This window comes from Callorhinus ursinus, unplaced genomic scaffold (genome assembly GCF_003265705.2).
Source record: "Callorhinus ursinus isolate GAN/ISIS: 27379988/994484 unplaced genomic scaffold, GSC_fseal_2.0 scaffold12, whole genome shotgun sequence".
In the NCBI taxonomy this organism is placed as follows: domain Eukaryota; kingdom Metazoa; phylum Chordata; class Mammalia; order Carnivora; family Otariidae; genus Callorhinus; species Callorhinus ursinus.
Genome location: NW_027397074.1, coordinates 35,715 through 56,215, shown reverse-complemented (window position 1 = coordinate 56,215; position 20,501 = coordinate 35,715). Strand labels below are relative to the sequence as shown.

Below are 20,501 nucleotides of genomic sequence, written 5' to 3'. Positions count from 1 at the left end.
TTTAGGGTCCTGACATGCATAGTTCTTCAACAACATTTTCTGATTAATTTTTCATTTCTTTGACAATCTACATTTTTTGTAGATGCATACTACTTCATCATATGACATCATTTAGTTTGTTTTAGTTTCTTACTGGGCAATTAATTTGGGACCTTTGTAAATGGTAGTATGGTACTGCACATAAATTTTAGTGCATGCCTTTTGTGTGTGGGTGTGTGTATGCGTGCACACACGCATGTGTGCAGGAGTGTCAGCTATTATTTCTAAAGTAGAGCTGCCAACAGTAGTTGCTAATGCTGCTGAGGACTCAACATGTGCCCCCAAAATTAACTCCTCTCATCCACATCACTCCAGGAAACAGGACACACTGTATCTCCTTATTACAGATGAGAAAATTATGGCACAGAGAGTTCAAATAGCTATAGACCCAAGATTTCAATCCAGGCACTTGGCATTCAGAGTCCAAGCACTTAAGCCCTCCCCCACCGTACCTTTCCAGTGTTAGTGGGGCTCTTACAGTGTTCTTGTGAGATCAGGAAACATGGTGCCAGTGACACACTGAGCACACCCACCAGTCATGCGACATGTTATACTGTCACCACAGAACGTCTTAAACCAAATGATCTGAATCTGCTGATCTTTGAAGGAGAAATAACCTGGGCATCTTCACTGGCTGTGGTCCCCTGGGGCCAGTGCCCCAAAGAAGACATCATAAGGAATATCTCAGGGTAAGAATTAGAAATGTGGAATTGACCATTATTACAATCACTGCTGAATTGGAAGGCTCAGTTGTCATGCTGTCCCTTACCTTGGACTCTCAGATTGCACCAAATGAAAGTACACAGAGGCCAAAGTAGACATTTAATTGTTTTTATTATGCCTATTTTGTAAAACAGTACAAAATTCAGGCAGCAAAGATTGCAGCTTCTGGATGTGCAGAATAAAAGGCTTCCAGGCAGTTATCTGGGGAAGGAGCCCCAGGGGACATGACTAGAAGTTGCATGTGGGCTGTACTCAGAGGCATGGGGACTAGGTGCCTGAGGAGCTGGCGGACATTAAGGAGAGAGGTGCTGAAGCCCCTATGGATGGCCCCCTAGCCCCACCCCTGGGTCATGGCAGAATTTGTTCTTTTGGCAGAGTGAAAGTTTCTGTTTGGAAACAGTGGTTTGGAAACCTGTTCTGCAATAATGACACAAGGGAAGAAGACACATTTGAACTGAAATAACCCAAACCAAGAAAGCAAGCCCCAACTAGATTCTCAGCAGACGTTTTTAGGGACAATAGCCAATGGAGACAAGTGGACCCTTGGTGCCACCATGTGTTAGGAACTCTTCCCATTGCCATAGAGTGCTGGTCTCCCAAACAGATAGAAGGTGATGATGGTGGAGTAGATCAGGCTCTTGAAGAAGAGGAGGAGGTAGGTGTAGTAGGCAGAAGTGGTCTTGAGCTGTAGCTGCAGGGTGGCTAAAAGAGGTCATTTATTAGTTTCACCTGTTCTTTTGAAAGACTAGGTCTTATTAATGGGAGGGTGGTCATATTATACATTTTTGAATATCTAGGTTGAAGGGATACCCCCACCACAAAACAACCCAACAGTAAACATCTATCCACCCACATCATCACCGGCACCAGCACCAGCACCAGCACCACCAAGACATCTCAGAATCCAGCTTGTACGTCAAGTCAAACAACAACCTCTGGGAAATTCACTTAGAACATTTCAACGTATTAAAAAAGTAAGGTTAGGTCTTAGATGAATGAGTCAACCTGACAAAAAGCACTGGTGGTAAGTAGCTTTTACCATTTCCTCACACCTACCATGTCTGTAAGTAATAATAGCTAATGTGCTTTAACCACTAACTAAATGGCAGACATTTAATTTGAGAGGTTTGTGTGCAAAGCTTTAATCTTACTTAATTTTTCAATAACTTAGGAGATTATTATTTTCATTGTCATTTCACAAATAAATTGAGGACAGAGATGTAACTTGCCTGATGTCATACAATTTACTAAGTACCACAAGTCAGATTTTATCCCAGCAACATAATGTGAATTCAAGAACACATTCTTACCTACTCTGTATTTCTGAATCTCCATATGCAATAAATACTCCTGACAACAAACAGTTAAGCATAAATATAAAGATGAATTGCTGATTTAGAAGCATCTTAGCCATTACACATTGTGCATTAATGAGAGTCCTATCAAGGGTACAATCAGTGGAAATTTGGTTGTGTTCAATGTAGGGTGGGTGGAGGTTTTAGTAAAGAGGGCATTAGTTGTGATGAGCACTGGGTGATGTGTGGAAGTGTTGAATCTATATAGTACACCTGAAACTAATATTACACTATATGTTAACCAACTGGGATTTAAATACAAACTTTAAAAAATAATAAGGTGCAAGAAAGCAGCGAATCCAAATTCTCTGCAACTTTAGGAGGTCAAACGCACTCTCTTGTCTTTCCTGAATACCCTTATTGTAGCTATGCTGTTATAGGATAATTTCATTTATTATCCTTCGAAGTTTTGTAGGAAATATATGATATCAAGAAATAATTAATACTAATGATGGTGGGACAAATTGGCTACTCAATGAACCATCAGGTTGAGTCTGTTCTTACGGAAATTTCTTTTATGTGTTTATCTCCAAAGAGTCAGAACTCCCAAATCATTAGCCCTTGGTGTGGAAAGGGACCTGAGTGGTGCTGTGCTCATAACTTCTTCACCTTGGCCAGGTAATATGTTAGCCAAGGTCCAGAGGCCCCTTGAGATTGGACATGGAGGACAGATCAGCAAGGCTAGAGTTAATGCTCCTTGTCACATTCTTTGTACATATGAGGGGAGAAAGGGCCAGAAACCAGTACTTACAATGTATCAGCTAAATGAGATACCCTATGCTAGACATTCCACATATGTGACATTATATCTTCAGTAACCAAGTGAGGCATTATTCATGTTATTCCTCCTTGGCTCAGAAAATGTTTACTGTACCCATATTCATGCAACTAATAATTAAAAGATTGTTGTTAATGTCCAGTCTGTGGCACTTGAAGCTCTGCATTCACATCTGTTCCTGTGTGAGCACCTGTCTCAGGGCCTTAGGTTTGGGATTTCTTGCTCTATGATGACATCATAGAGGAAAAATAGAAAATTGAGTTAAGTGTATGAATTGTTGATTCAGATAGTCTTAGTTGAAGCCCCAGATCTCGCTGTGTGGCACGGTGCAAGGGACTTAGTTAATTTCAGTTCCTTGCCCTCATGTGTAAAATGAGAATAAAATCTTTCACAGTGCGTATTAAAAGAATTAAACAAAATGCATTCACAGTGCAGCATGCCTTCTGTATCAAACTCTTGGCAGTTACTAACTGCCAGCTAGAACAAAGACTTAAAAAAAAAAACCGCTGGAAGCAACTTGATATCATGTTTCCTTAGGAGAAACAAAGGCCACAGAAATGAAGTCCAATATTGAAAGAATTAAGATCACATCATTGCACCCCTAATTTATAGTCCTCTCACATCCAAACAGCATTTACTGTATGAAGATGACTTCACATATCACTCAGTCTATTTTGTAAGATCCAGCTCTTCTGAGGTTTCTACCTGAAGCCAGGGGAGTTCAAAAGTTAAGTTGATTAGGAGGAAAAAAATGCTCTAGCATAACATAACATAAAGGCAAACATAGACAAAAACTTACCTTCTTCAATTTCTGTAGAATCCAGAGCAGTGAGCTCTAAAAGAAATGAGAACAAGTATTATTCAAATGTTCATATTCATCATTTGACAGGTATCTGTGTTGTGGATAGATAGATGATAGATAGATGATAGATGATAGATAGATGATAGATGATAGATAGATGATAGATAGATAGATATAGATAGATGATAAAACAATTAGTCAACGGAGAGGAGAGCCATTACTAATATGAGCCTCACAATTCCAGAAATGGTTGGTCTGATTCTCTGTAATTCAGTAGATCAATTCATATATTGTATTTCTGCAAGTGAAGATGTTGAAGTTCATGAATGATGCATTTTTTTTCCTTCTTTTCTCACAACACGAGGGTAATGTCTTAGATTATGTTGTTTCCTTCTGTGCTCACAGGTCCCAGCACAGAGCCTGCTGCATAGGAGGTGTTCTATAAATACTTGTTAAATGGAAAAATAACCAGGAACAGTGGCTGCTGTACTATCCTCAGCACCCACTGTCGACATGAAGGGTTGCTACCAAAATGAATTCATCCAACCCTAGAATGCACGGCAGAATCTTAGATGTTGGAAGGAGTCTGGTTTAGGTCAATTTCCATCTAAGCTACAGAGAACAGCCCGACCTCCAATCATGCACGCCCCGGTACCCCCGGTACCCCAGCTCCTGCACATGATTTTCTGGAGTGGGGGTGCTGTTTGCAGACATGACAATAATACTAATGAAAGCCAATTCCTATTGAGTAATTATTACTGTGCAAGGCACTATGTGAAAGTTCATCATTCATCTCATCTGATCCCCCAGTAACAATGTTGTGAGATGAATTTGGAAGACTCCATGTAAGACACGAGGAAATAAGGTTTAGTGAGTAATTAACTTGCCAAGAGTCATACCAGTGACTGGTAGAGCCAGCACTCAAAGGTCAGTTGTGGAGGTTTAGATGAGCTAGAACATGTGGCAAGTACCTTGTAAAACAATCCATTGAAATTAAACATACTCCATCATTGTGGACTCTCAGACATCATCTCTTCCAAATATCTTTTTTTAAAAAAGATTTTATTCATTTATTCGACACAGAGAGAGAGCACAAGCAGGGGGAATGGCAGGCAGAGGCAGAGGGAGAAGCAGGCTTCCCGCAGAGCAGGGGGAGCCCGATGTGGGACTCGATCCCAGGACCCCGGGATCATGACCTGAGCTGAAGGCAGTTGCCCAACCAACTGAGCCACCCAGGCACCCCTCTTCCAGATATCTTCACTGGTCTTAACAAATGACCTTTTTATTGCAGAAGCTCACTATTTTAGTTCACTTCTTTCCAGGGACAAAAGATAGAGCAATAATAATTATAGTTTTCCGAACATTTAAAATCCGAGGTAAGAGTTATATTTCTCTACAGTGTAAAAAAAAATGCCCAACATACTTACAAAGACAAAATTCCTTTAAAAGATCATTGACCATTGGATGCAGGAAGGGAGAGTTGCAAGGTTGTTTCGTTTTATACTTTTCTGCTCCATGCATCCTTATCCACACAGGCATGGTTCTGGTGTGCAATTTTATGCACTCCACACAATCTTCTTTTTTTTTTCTTAAAGATTTTCTTTTATTTATTTGAGGGAGAGAGAGTGAGAGAGAGAGCACAAGACGGGGTAGGGTCAGAGGGAGGAGCAGACTCCCTGCTGAGCAGGGAGCCTGATGCAGGACTCGATCCCGGGACTCCGGGATCATGACCTGAGCCGAAGGCAGTTGCCTAACCAACTGAGCCACCCAGGCGCCCCACACAATCTTCTACTGGTGCACTCTTAAAAAAATGGGTTTGAGGTATAGGCTTTGGGGTAAATCCCCAAAATAAAATGTTTATATAATCATGTTTAGATGTTAAATTATGCTCAAGAACTGACTTTAAAGTGTCTTAAAAGTCCTTTTCTTTTCCATACAGTGGCTTTACTGAGAGAAATAAAAGAGAAAGAGAAGTGAAATAAAAGAGAAATAAAAATTTCTTATCATCATGCATTGATTGATTGAAAAGCATTAAGGTAACAATTTTTCCAATTAAAATCTGTGTGTGTGCCCTAGGTCCTCTTTCTCAATCACGTTGGTTGAAAACTTGGACCAGATCGTTTTATCTCTTCAAAATCACTTCATGGATTTGTGCTTCCATGTTCTATATATTTTTAGCTTTCATCAAAACCAAAAAGAATAAACAAAACACTTATAAGAAACAGTATTAGAAATTTGCTGTAGAAAGGCATTAACAGAAATGCCCTCAATAGCTTTGTTGCTATGAGAAGACCATAGGAGGCATTTCTTTCAGAAATTAATTCCCAAGTAAAACACATCATGAATAAGAACTTCTCCCTTTTCTATAATCATTACCATGGAACGTACTATAGTATATCTTTACTTTGATCAATAAAAATCAATACCTAACGCACTCAGCCCAGTTGTTGCATTAAACTTATGCTTAGCTCATTTGCCTCCTGTTTCTTAGCTGTAGAAATAAAAAATTAGGGCTGTTTGTAATCTTAATTCAGTTATTTTAGGAAAGGATATATATAAATACACTAAACATGAATAGATGCATCCATGTCATGTTTTCAAAACCAAGCATTTTCACTGACATTATTGCGCTTCTTCATCACATGCCAGGAGAAAGGAAAGATAAGTGTTCCACCCTAATTTGATTGTTGGAAACACTAAGGATCCAAGAGGATAAAGATTTACTTCAGCAATTCAGAGTGGTACACTGCAAAGGTCTTTGCATGTTTTGTTATGTGTTTGTTTCCCGCTGCTTCCCAAGGGCTTATGAACCGCAGGGAAAGTACAGATTGGTTCCTTCTCATGGTCCCTCTGGGGTCTTGGTCTGTGATGTTAATGCCAGGACTTGACTGAGTCTAGTGAGTTACTGGACCACAGCCGGGTCAGGGCACCTTCAGCTGTCTGCCCACACTGTCTAAATATGTCCAGCATAAGCCCCAATGAGGTTCATTTGGGACACAATGCCTGAATCATGCCTGAATCACAAGTGACCCTGAGTGATTAGGAAAATTATATTCTCTCTACTGTAGTGATCCTCCTTGGGGCAGTAGTTCGTTCTGCATCTCTACCAGGCCTGGCACACACTAGGACTGCAATAATGTTTGCTGAGCAGCTTTACCAATGGTAAGGAATATATCCATTATGTAGAATGGAAGAATAATTGTACACATTAGCTTCACCCAATCTTTATTTACCAAACTTCACCTTAGAGTGGTATATAAAATTCAAATCTGAGAAATCTAAGACCATACTAAAACCATAGTGACCAAATTATTGTAGCTTCTATCTCATTGTTTATGGGTTATACTTTGTGTAGAGCAAGACTGAAGTGAGAAGGACTTTGACCGCTGAATAGAATATTCCTGAAAGATGTATAATTGTTCTTATTTCCTGATAAAGTAAGATCATCAAAAGTGGTTCTTGAGCATTTATGATTTGCGAGGTTGCTAGGTGCTTTCATGTGTATTGTTTCATTTAATTCGTACAATGATCCCCAAAAAACATCACTGTGAACTTCATAGTTGGGATGATGAAACTGAGGCAAGAAAGACTAAGTGAATTTGTCTTTTTCTTTTTCTCTGTATGTTCCAAAGTCCATTTTACTTCAATTCTATGGGAAAATAGCAGGACATTTATGCTACCATTAAAGGTAACAACATCAATGAAAGGTTTCTATTTGTTTCTTTTCATTAGTATTTGACAGAAAAGGTGGAATATTTCCTTTGGGAAGAAAAAGGTACTGGAAAGTTGCATTCATATATACACGTACATACCTTTTTTCTGTGAAGGAAATAGAATCTCTTGATCAACTCCTCCTTTATTCCGCTCGTGTTTGACAATACATTTGTGTTCTTTATCCACTGATGCTCCAGTCACGGTCAGCCAGCTGAATTTCATGTATGTGTTATTAGTCTTCATGGTGTCTCCCTGCTGTGATTTCAGAATTGTTTCGTCATCCCTTTCTTTCCAATCTATCTTAATAACATCAGGGAAAAAGTCCTCAAGGAGACAAAGATATGTTCCAGCCTTATGAAGTCTTCTTTCAGCAATTGAAGGAAGGAAAATTGTGGGCTTGGGAGAAATGTCTGCATCAAGGCTTCTATCTGTGGGTAAGTGGAATAGCAATTAGAACATTATTAGAGAAACACAAATTTTGTGTGGTTGGAACCACCCAGCACAGTGAAATGAGGAAATTTGCCATAGAATTAGTGCTTATCTCAGACCTTTCATCCACAGTGGGTTATGAGGGACTGATTGTCCTTATTTTCAGTGGGAAAACAGGTACAAGAAGTCATGTAACTTGCTCAAAGTCACAACACTTAAGTGGCGGAGTCTGGATTAAAATGTGAGATTTTTTGAAACAATACATAGTCACTTGTCTGAGAATTCACTTCCATGTGTCCTTGACAATCTATCAAGTTGACCTTTAAATCTTCAAATTGGATCCCAAATGCACTTCTGAAGTAATGGAGGTCCCCTACTTGATTCCTGATTTTACAAAACATCTCAATCTCACATCTGAACAACTCCAGGATTTTAAGTAGGATAATGTTTAAAACTGCACCTCCCAAATATTTACAATGCCTTGAATTTAGAAGCAGTGGGGCAGTATTTCCAAAACTGCTATTAGAAAGCTGATTTTTTTCAGAAATGCTTTTGTATTAACTTTATCAAGTAACACACATCAGAATTTTGTTTTGCTTTGGAAAATGTTCACTGAAAGCACATTTTTGTATTGGAATTTCATTTGAGGTTTATATATGACTAAGATGACACCATATTTTGACTCTCAATGTCTCCCTTTAAAGTTGAATCTGCCCTAGAAAGCTGCTAAATGGTTTTTAGAACCCCACAATATCTGTGATTTCACCTGTTGAATAAAGTATATATATAATTGGTGTAATGTTAGAAGTATGGTTCCAGAGTTTCTTGCAGACATAATGTCAAATATATAACAAAACATCTTTGATTTTAAAGGGCGTGTCACTTGAATACTGGTATGTTACTTGATTATGCATTTATTGTTAGTGATTAAAATTATAAAAGTTAGAATCCTTTTAAATTTATTTCCAACTGAAATGCAAGTGCTTTACTGATATTCTCTTAGAGCTACTTTGGAGTTAGTTTAGTAATTCAATGGGCAGTTTCTTTAGAATTCAATGAGAAATTGGATTTCTCATTCGAGAAGTAAAGGAAGAAAAATCTTTTCTGGGTGGCTCATAGTACTCTTTTTTTTTTTAGGAAAAAAATTCTTGAGAATGTCTCCTTGTGTAGCAAAGCTCTTATTTTCATACTAAATCAGTAACAAACAATGAGCTTTTATTCATGAATAAATAGAATTAGGTCATAACGTACTTATTTTAACTTTATATATCTTGTGCATGGTGTAAATACTATTTTATTGATTATAATATTAAGACACCGTATATTTCTCCAATGATATATTTTGCTTTTAATTTGAAAAACATATTAGATAAAGAAGATTAATTTTTCAATTGTATGATATTATTTTTTCAATTATGTGATATTTACATAATTTTAGCCTCTAGTCAATATATTAAGGAATCTAATTTTCATCTTAGAAACTTTGTGTGTTTTTTTTATAGGAGTACTTCTGATTCATTATAGTAAAGAAATTGAAAATCAACTGATGAACTTGAAAAATTTCTGGATGGTAACACACTGGTTTTACCTCCTGTCCCTTTTCTTTAACTAGACTCTTGATGTTTTATTCTTTTCAGCATAAAATGAATCTTGAACTTCCACAATTTTCTCAGTGGAATGTAAGTTGTGCATTAAAATAGTGTACTTGATTAAATATGGTTAGTGCCTATATTTTGGGTAATAATATTACATAGTTTTTCCTTCAACATTCTTTTTAAAACGTATTAACAGTGATTTTTATGGCCAAAATCATTTTTATGATGCATAAATTAGAAACCAGATTCCAAGAAAAATAAACCTGTCCAATACACTTATATACATTCATTTGCATAATCACAAAATACATTGGAGTTAAATTGCCGGAGTTAATTTATATTTTATTAAGATGCAGCAGTATGAATTCTATATAAATTTACCAAATGTCAACTACATTTTCAAGTGCAAGTGTAATATTTCAAACCTGCATATTGATGTTGATTTAATTATTCTCTATTTTTTCTGTTATTTTTCTTTTATTAAATACATAAAGCTATTTCATATTTGAATATGAATTTCAAATTTATGACATTTCTAACTTTATTTAAAATACTAACTGTATTTAAAAAGTTTAAACTTTTTTCTAATAAATGTGAGCATGAAGGCCAAACTTGTTGGCGTCTGACCATGTCTGCCGAAGGTCACCATCTGTGAATGACATTAAGTGTCATGGTGCCCACAGTAATGATGCAGTGGGAGCATGAAATGTGCTCGTTTAAAGACCATTTCTTCCATTTTATAAAGTGGATGTGGAAGGCAATGCCCCACTCTTTCACTTCACATTCCTCCTAAAGGACTCATGCACTGAAGTCCTTTTCTCATTTTATGGTGGGAGAAACATAACAAATTTGAAAATGTAGTGTACTTCATCACATTTTCCCCCTACCTTTGAACATAAAATTTGACCCTGTGTTTCTTGATAGATAATCACAGGCCTTTTTCTTCTGCTTTCCTTAGTGCTTTTGATCTATTTTTATTTCATGGCCTAACTCTACTTGTGTATTTTATTTTAAGCCTTCTCAAATAGATTTTAGAAATAGGTAATACAACTAAATGAGAAATATTTTGTACATTAGAACTTGTTTCTTTTTCTGCCCCAGAGCTTGATAGTTTGGTAAGGTCTAACCCAAAGATGACATGAAAAATGGGAGATGTTTGCAAACCCTGCTCTGAGATACAGACACAAAACATGTAGAATTCAAACACACTGAAATGCCAGAGCATAAGGTGGAAGCTTTCATTCCCAACATTATCCCTCACAAAACAGGGGCTGCTTTTTATTTTTTTTATTTATTTTTTTAACTTTTTATTTTTATTTTTATTTATTCATGAGAGACAGAGGAGAGAGAGAGAGAGAGAGAGAGAGAGGCAGAGGGAGAAGCAGGCTCCCAAGGAGCAGGGAGCCTGATGCGGGACTCGATCCCAGGACCCTGGGATCATGACCTGAGCTGAAGGCAGACGCTTAACCATCTAAGCCACCCAGGCACCCAAAACAGGGGGTGCTTTATGTTTACGCCTCTCATATTAAAAGGAGCTCTTTTAATACTCTACTTTGATCAAACAATACTACTTGGACAAGATAATCAGCCTGAAATAAACTCAATGTTAGTTTTAGAGGTAGAGCTGGTAAAAGTGAAGAAATTTAATATGGATTTGGTAAATATTACCTGGAACAAAAGCCTCTACATGTTATGCTTACATTGCAAAATATAGAATACCAGAGTAAATAAAAAATGCTTTTTTAAAAATTTTGTAAGAGGGTAATTTTCTCTTCAGATAAACTATCCAGTGACATCATCATAAGGGGATCTCAAAACAGACACTCAGACGCTGAGACGACTCAGAAATTTGCTCTGAAGTGGATGTTTTAGATACATGTAAAGTGAACAAAATTTTGTAATGAAATTGAAGACAAAAAAAGCAGTATTTCTCAACTGATATTTGTATTGACATAATTTTTAACTATGTAGGTATAATTTCATTAAGATATTAAATTTAGAAGTGAATATTTGAGTTTTATCCATATTATAAATTTACATATTCAAGTTGCAAAACCTCCTTCCTTTTTCCTTTATGTCTGGATATTTCCACTCAAACATGAGAGATCACCTTATATTCAGGCTAACAATACTTGAGACAATGCTTATTACATTCTTATCATTTTTAGAATCGAGTGACAATGAGTCTTAGAAATTGAAGTATTCCACAAATTAGACCATTGGTTCTAAATTGATCTGTAGACTAGATGGTAATTATTAATATATTTTTCTGTACTCCTGATTTCATAAAGATATCCAGTAGGTGGCCATTTGAATTCTGGTGGATAGACATTCTTTGTCACTGACCATGTCCCAATTTTTATGATTGCTATTTCCATATTTAATTTCATATACTCCTAGCACCATTCACTTGAGATTGTTGTTACATTGATAATATGAATGGATGGAAATCCAAGATGTTAACAGTAACAAGTGTCACCATAATATTTTAATTTTTTCTTTTCTAATTTTTTTCCATAATGAGCATATATCATTTTTATAATTTTAAGAAAGCAATAACAAGTGAATCAAAATTTATTTGCTAACAGATGATTATACAGAAAATGATAGATCCAGTTCACAGTCTGTATTTTTTTTCTGCACCACACTCTCCTAAAAAGAATTGTTTTCAGGAACTCATGAATTATGTCTATGTCACCATTATTAAACTTGATTCCTAGAATTTGCATAGATCATGCAGTCAGTTGGAGAAAAGAGGACCAGAAACTTGCTTTTCAGTTTATGATACATTTGTGCCTATGATCACAACTGCTAAGGAAAACTAAATATGTCATTTCTTTAATTTTTTCAATGTTTTATCACCTTTGTGAAATTCTTTGAAAACTTTTATTTGAGGGCACCTTGGTGGTTCAGTTGGTTAAGCATCTGACTTCTGCTCAGGTCATGATCTCAGTGTCCTGGGATCGCCCCGCATAGCACTTTATGCTAAGCAGGGATTCTGCTTCTCCCTTTCCCTCTCCTTCTGCCCCTCTCCCAGCTCATGCTCCCTCTCTCAAATAAATAAGTAAAATCTTAAAATCAAAATTTTTATTTGACAATACCTTGTATGCTAGAAACATCCCTATGAGATAGTCTCCCTCATTCAGGCAAAATTTCATCTTTAAGGCTAATGAAGAATGGACAAATTTACCAGACTGAATTTAGGGGAAAAATAACCCCTACCTTACGACATTCTTGAATATGTTGCATAGTTAAATATTTTGATACTTGATATTCATCATCCTCTGACCAAATGAAAGTTTAGCAACTTTTTGTTCATTCCTTTCCATTGATTATTTTTGGAATCAAATAAATAAGATATAGAAACTTCTTTACAAAACTTTCAACACAGAAATCTCAAATGGACCTAACATCTACACTTCTTAGGGACCCGCAGTTGCTTTAGCTAGTTAGCTAAAGGACTAGGGCGGAGTCACCAACCTCTCCAAAGATCCTGCTGCTACTTGTGACCAAACTGTGACCAATTCCTAGAATTCTGAGCCAGCACCAGCACCTAGCCTGCAGCCCCTGGATTATCTGCCTCCCCTCCCTACCTTATATGGAAGAATGTAAAGAAAATTTACCTGTAACCCTGAGCTGTGTGCCAGGACCAAACACTTTGATTCTGCTCCAGCCAAAAAATCCACTGTGTGAAAAGCTTTTACAAGAAACTCCTTTGGTGCCTCTTTTAAAATTGTGCCTATATTTTTTCCAATATTTATATAAACATAGAAAAATTGACCATGGTAACATTAAACAAAGATGAAGCTCAAGCAAAATCACATTAGACATGAACATAGTCAAGAATGGGTATGAACTGGGGCACCTGGGTGGCTCAGTCATTTAAGTGTCTAACTATTGATTTCAACTCAGGTCATGATCTCAGGGTCCTGAAATCAAGCCTTGAGTCAGGCTCCTTGCTCAGTGGGGGGCCTGCTTCAGATCCTCTCTCTCTCTCCCCCTCTTCTTCTGCCCCTGCCCCTGCTCACTCTCTCTCTCAAATAAATAATAAATAAATTTTTTAAGAAAAGTATGGATATGAACTCACCCCTCTCTGCCTGGTCAGCTTGGTTCTGCCTTTCTCATCTCAAGTGTTGGAGACTATGATTTTACCTTTTCTCACCATTTTCCTGAAATTTCTAATCTCTTGCTTTAAAGGTTTTCTTCTGATGTCATTTCTTTATTAGGGTGTAACTTACAGTTATTGTATCTTTAATTTTCAGAGAGGAACAAAAATAGAAATAATATATTTGAGTATATAATATATGAGTGTTCAATATTTTTACAAGTATTATTTTATTTCTATATATTAAGGGGTGGTTTGACTGCAAAGTGAGTTCTTTCCAGAATTCATTTCCCACTGATACTAGAACAGATGAGTTGTTACAGAGTCTGAAATCTTAATGATGATCTCTTAACCTATTTATTCCTGAAAAATTGTTCCTTTGGGCTTGAAAATACCTAACATTTTCTAGGGTATTGATTTACAATCCTAAACTGCCCATCAGAGGATCCTGTTTGGTTTGGTCTCTCTGCAGCTGTCCCAGCAGGAGTGCAAAGGCAGCTCTGAGTTCTGCAGCTGAGCCCTGCATGCAGTACAACTGCTCCCGTTCTTCTGCCAGCTTACATATTTCCTGAAAATTTGATGCCAATACAGAAAGAAGACTGAATGGGATGGTGTCAGAAGGACTTGTCATTTTATAGAAATACCCTGAGAATCACACTGTGAGAATTTAATAAATGTATATTCCACATGACTTACTTGATCTTGTGTGGGAAAAAGAGGCAGTTTTAAGGCCATGATTCAAAACAGAAGCATTGTTTTCCACGAGGAGTCATACAAATTATGAGCTACTACTAATAAAGCATTCAGCCAATGTGTCTACTTAAAAAGTCAGGCTACAGAAGAGTAAGTATCAGAATATGAAAATATGGCCTAACGTTTCTAATATCACATAATGGCTAGACCCTGCATTTTGGAATGGACAAACTCTGTTGGATCCCACTCTTCGCCATAGTAAGTAGCCATGTAAATTTATGCAAATAACTGAACTTCTCCAAGCCTCAGTTTCCTTATCTGTGATATGGAATAAGAAGGTTTTCTGTATAGGGCTGTTGAGAAATGAGATAATACACTGGAACTAGTAAACATGATATCTGGACCTCAGTAAATCTTAGCTAATATTATTATTCTCTTTACTGGGATGGTTTCAGGTAATTTTATCCAATTCTTCCACCAAACAAAATATATGGATTTTATAAGCAATAGCTATTACATAAATTAAGAAAACAAAAGAGCTCATGAATCCAAGATGTTCTGTGACCCTGGCACCCACAAGTCAAAAAATAGGGGGTCCAATGACCACAATCCAGAATAGTTGTTGTCTAGACTAGAAACTTTTTGAGTGTTGAGACTGTGTCTTGTTCACCTTTTTATCTGTAGCATCAAGCACAGAAACTGTCTTTAATAAATGTTTGCAAAGACAATAAATGAACAAATGAAAATTTAAAGCCATACAGACTCTGGAGCCGAAGTGGTTTAATTAGCTCACAAATCCATCAAACTGGACCATCTCTAGGCAATATCACAACACTAACAATAGCACAAATTTTGATTAGCCTCAACCCCCCTATAAGATGCTACAGTAATAAGAGTAAGTGGGATTATTAATATTCTATAGTCATTTACTGTAAGAGTTAATTTTTTTGCACTTCTCTTAAAGATGACACAGAAACAATCATATAAATTTCAAAAGTTATTAGAGAAAGAAACACCACTCATTAAGAAAGGAGCCTTATTAATATTAGAGGTACTTAATCAAGTGTTTCTCATGTAAGAGACTGTCTACAAGAAAAGCATGTTGAACCAATAACTCACACCAATGGTTTGTAGACACAGTTCTCAAAATAATTTTAACTTCAGTCCTGAATATATCTTTGTGTGTGTGTATTTCCTAAAAGTAGAATTACAATCTGCTTGCAAGCAGGGAAGTAAATAAACAAAGTAGTTTTCTTTCCAGATATAGTGACCAGTAACTGTAAAATTGCTGTCCATATGCTGAGGTAATCCTACATTGTTTTTTCTAAAAAGCATCTATCGGTTTTTCATTCACAAGGTTTAAACAAAACAAAGTTACTCACCTGGGGGAGTTACTATGAGCTTAGTTCCTTGTGCAAACATCACGATCCAGACTGTTACCACACTGGTTAGAGGTCCTACAAAAACATCAGCTTTCTCCTGAGCTTCACTGCTGTGAAGGTAGAAACTACCTTCAGGTAGAAACACTGTACTGGCAATTTGATCTTCTGGGTTCCCTTGGAAATCTTGGAATATAGGCTTCATGATATCTAATATTTTATAAGTTTTTCTCAGATTAGTTGACCCAAATGTCTGTTTTCCAAAGAGGCAATAATCATTGAAAATTGCTGATAGAAAACAAAAACAGTAAGAACAAAAGAAAAAAAAAGAGATTGTGTCTTCAGAGTAAATTCCTAAAAGTATTTCTGCTAGTTTGAAAGGTAAATACATATGAACTGTTGTTAGATATTTCCAAATTCCCCCACGAAAGGGTTGTATTTTGCATCCTTACCAACAAGGTGTAAGAGTGCCTCCCACAGCTTCCCCAACAGAGTGTATTACTTTTGTTCAGTCTCATGAATGAAAAACGGTATGTCAATGTAGTTTTTTTAATTGATATTTATCTTATTAAAAGTGAAGGTGAGCATCTATTTACCTATTTAAGATCTATGTTTTTATTTCTCTTCATGAATTGGCTTTTCATGTCTTTTGCCATTTTCCTCTAGGATATTTTAAATGATTTACTTCCATTTTTAAAAAGTATTTTTATTTTAAGGATAGGTGATCATCATGTGCTATACAACTTGCAAGTATTTCCTCATGGATTGTCATTTGCCTTTTGTTTTAACTTATGCTGCTTTTTGCCATGCAAGCTTTGTTTTCATTTTCATGGAGTAACATTTATCAAAATATTTTCTTATTGTATCTTGAATTTTAGTCATAGTTACAAACTCATTCCCTTACTCTTTTTTGTACAGAAGGGGCTGCCAACATTTTTCTGTACAGAGTCAGATAACAAATATTGTACATAGGCTGTTTGGCCCTAAGGTCTCTGTCGTGATTTGTCACCTCCACCACTGTAGCTCAAAAGCCTTCAGAGGTAGTTAGGAAATGCATAGGCATGGCTGTGTTCCAGGAATGTCAGCAGCAGGTGTTCTATTAGAAATGTCTGAGAGGAAAAGTTTTCTATTTTCCCTATTCTATTATTTAAAATTAAGAAGTAAAAAAAAATAATAAGTTATGGTTTTGGTTTTATATTTTGTTCTATTATGGTCAAATATGCCATAATAACCCATAAACAATGTAATGCCTCAATATAGTGAGCATTGGACATGCTCCAAGCACGTGTAGGAACTTTATATGTATTCTTTAAGTTACTGCTCTCAGCAGTTCCTCCAGGTAAATATATTTATATTTTCCATTTCCAAATGAGGAAAATGAATCAAAGATATGGTAAGTGATTTATCCAGAGTAAGATAGTTAATATGGGGAGAGTGGATATGTAACAAAGGGTCATTGAGGAAACCCTGAGAAATAGGGAAACATAAAATAAAATAAATGTCACTCCACAGTATATCATTCTAGGGAAGTGATTGACAGATATCTTCTGTAGAGGGTGAAATGATCAGTATTTTAGGGTTTATGGGTCTCTGTTGCAAATATTCAGCTCTGCCATTTTAAAGCAAGGGCAGCTTTCTACAATTTATAAGCATATGGTCAAGGCTGTGTTTTAATAAAACCTTATTTGCAAAACTGGGGGTTGCTGGGCTTGGATATAGTTTGTGGACCTCCTAGTCCATGGTACCCACTATTGCCATAGTGGTTAGTTACAGTTTTTCAGTTTTTCTTTTTTGTGGAGGTATAAGTAGTAATACTATTGGATGGAAAATATAAATATATAACCATTTGAAGTGTCATATATACAGTTTTAATTTTTTATACAGCTATATTTTAAATTGTTATGTAAACAATCTGTTATTAAATGTAAAAACCCAAAAATATTGATGGCAGGAGCGCTGAAAACTAACTCTACCTTTGCCCTCTATCTTGATCAAGTCCTCTCTTGGGGCTCCATGCTCTGGGCCCCTTTGGAGGTTAATATGCACACCTTAGTAAGGCCCGCCAAGGTCCAATCAGGGGAGACTTGGTTTGGACTTCAGTAAAGTTGTAAATTTTACTTATAGTTCTTCAAAAAACATATTTTTAACAGTTACATAGTATTCTGTCACTTCAGAGCCTCATAGATAAGGTGCCCTTTTCCCTACTGCTCATCACTGCTGTGTTTCAAGATTGTTGTGTGTTGAAAGGTCAGGGTGGCTCCATCTCTTGAGATCCATCCCCAGGTAGCCACGTTAATCGAATTCTGCACTGTTCTTTTGAGTATCAAATGAAGTAATCTGTATTTAGCACAGATAGGGTGAGAAGCTTAATTCCTCTTTCCATTCCCTTCTTTCTGGAAAAGGTTCGTGTTCTCTGACTCTATATTCCATTCAGGGGTCTTCTTACCTTTGTTTCTGTAGACTTGTTAGGGGACAGGTGAGGCCCTTTTGAGACCAGACCCTCAGGTTCCTCCTGCTGACGTCTCACCACAGTCAGGAATCACGATGGACAAGGTGTGGGACACCAGACCCTGAGTTTGCCCTTGGGAAGGGGCTGTCACTGCTGGGAGGAATTCATTCTGCTTCCATAGCATCTCTGCACTAGATAGCACCACCTGATTCTTAGAATGAGAAACAGGGAATGAAAGTGCTGTCATGATCTCAGGAACCAGAGGTAAATGGCAGGCATGGCAATTATGTGGTCAGATATCCCTGTTACCAAAGGTACCCAATTTTTGTGAAGTAAACGTTTTTACTCAAGGTTTGAAAGTGGAGGTGAGAGAGGAGCTTTTGTAGTTTCACACACTACACTGTGTATTTCCCTATTTCTTGAAAACTCACAACCATCCAGTTACAAATCATAAGATTCAATTCTCAATAATTATTTTTTGTTTTATTGATTTGTGAGGGACATTGCCTTTCTTTTCTTTAGAGATATAGGGAGCGTGTATTATCTTTCTTTTTAACCATCTGAAACTTATTCAGGATCTTTAGTTTTCTTTGCAGAACCCTGGAGAGCAAAGTCAAAGTCATATCCACCATGATGGAGGCACCTGATATGTTTAGGGGTTTGTTCCAATAGAGCACTCCTGGTTTTATCCCAGTATTGATCCCTGAATGTGGAGTGAGGTGCTGTTTCTACCTCTGGGATACAGGATTTATACAGCAGTCTCTCCTGTGTCCCCAAATAGCTGATTGTTTACTTCAGGAATTAATGGTGAGATTCCTTCAGAATGGCCTCAGACACTAATAAAAGACATATAATATTTACTTTTGAGAGATCATTGCACTTCTGAAGAATTGTAATGCCCATGAATAAAATCAGAAAATAGTAATAACAAGAAATATTTATATAAAGTATAGACCTCTTCCTTTCTTCATTCTGAACCATTCAAGTACTAAAAATCCTTTTCTCTGCAGTGAATTAACAGATAAATGGATTTTTCTCTGAGCCATCCATCCTGTATTTTCAGAGTTCCCAGACAACTGAATTTTGTGGGAAATAGCATCAAAATGCTTCTATTTGTACCATCTTTGCTGGTATCATTCAGGGTTCACTGAGTGAGCAGAATCTACAATATCTTCCTGCAGAGTTCAGGAAATACTGCCGAGCAAGAGACAGGCTTGGCACCCAGGTGTGCAGCTTCTGTGGTTGCCCATATTGAGAAGGATGGGGTGGGTCAGACCTGAAGATGGTTCTTGTGCAGCTTCTCTTGGTAACGCTGATGCTGTGGATCTACTCCAGCAGGCACAGTAGTACATGGCCTCGTCTTCTTGCTCTAAGAAATTTACATTCAAGGTTGAAGTGGAAGTATGAGCATTTTTACTTGCTTCAAGTTTGTTTTTCTTCCCACCTAAAGAAACTTGAACAGAGCTTTCCTGGATATATGTTAGATGTTCTATCTCCTGATCTGGTTTCTGCCGGTACCAATGTATTACTTTATTTTTAAAGTCCTGAGTGAACACCTTGCATGATATGTGGGCACTCTTATCTCTTGCTCTGGAAATTGATATTTCAGGTTGCTCCAATTTCACCTGCCCAAGGCCAACTGCAAGCAAAGAAGAGAAATTCCCATGAACAAATGATATGGGAAAAGGCAACAATAAAGAATTTCTTGAGTCTCTCCTATAGACTGAGGTGACTGGGGGACAACTCACAGGCCCAGAGGCAGGAGAAGATGACTGCTTTCAGGAGTGGCATCCTGTTGGCCTGGCTGGCTCCCCAGTGACAAGGTAAGAAGTGAGGTGCCTGGTAGCAGGACTTGTCATGTCAGTGGCTGGAGGGCGGGGCTGGTTTGGTTTTCTCAGAAGAAGTGGTGGCTTAGGTAGTTCCCTGGGGTTGTTCATGATCAGCCACAGGTCTGAGCAGTTTGGGGCTTCCTGTGCCCTGTGAGTCCTAGGCAGATGGGGTGCGAGGGCTCCGAATCTGGAAATCTGGAAAGAAATTCCTGGTATGAATGTGTCCTTCTGGGGCAGGACAGGATGATTCCCACACCCATCAGCCATTTCCCCCTGGGATCCCATACTGCAGAAACATTACTCAGAAACATGAGGACAGGCCTGCAGCGTTCAGCCCCTATGTCTGTCTGTGTCTGATTTGCTATTGATCTGGGACTGGGATGCAAAACCTGACTTTAACTCTTCTGTAACTCAGCATAGCAGAACAACAGACAGTGAACTATCTTATCGATGTTATTGAATATGCCTTGTGCACAAGCATTTTTAAAGTTAACTGAGATGTCACCAGGCAGATTAAGACTCAGAGAAATCAATTTTCATTTATATTCTGGGTGCCTCCAAGAAGGGACTAAGGCTGCAATTGCTAGGGATACATGGGTCAGAGCCGTCTC

The 20,501-nt window shown here is 37.4% G+C and overlaps 1 gene segment (V, D, J or C); it reads right to left on the bottom strand.

Moving 5' to 3' along the window:
• Positions 1–854: 854 nt before the first annotated feature.
• LOC112824785 (T-cell receptor gamma chain C region C10.5-like) lies at positions 855–19,909 on the bottom strand. The segment is given in 6 exon segments: positions 855–1,464; positions 3,695–3,730; positions 7,510–7,839; positions 13,059–13,102; positions 19,373–19,700; positions 19,810–19,909. Coding segments are annotated over 6 exon segments (924 nt in total).
• Positions 19,910–20,501: the final 592 nt, after the last annotated feature.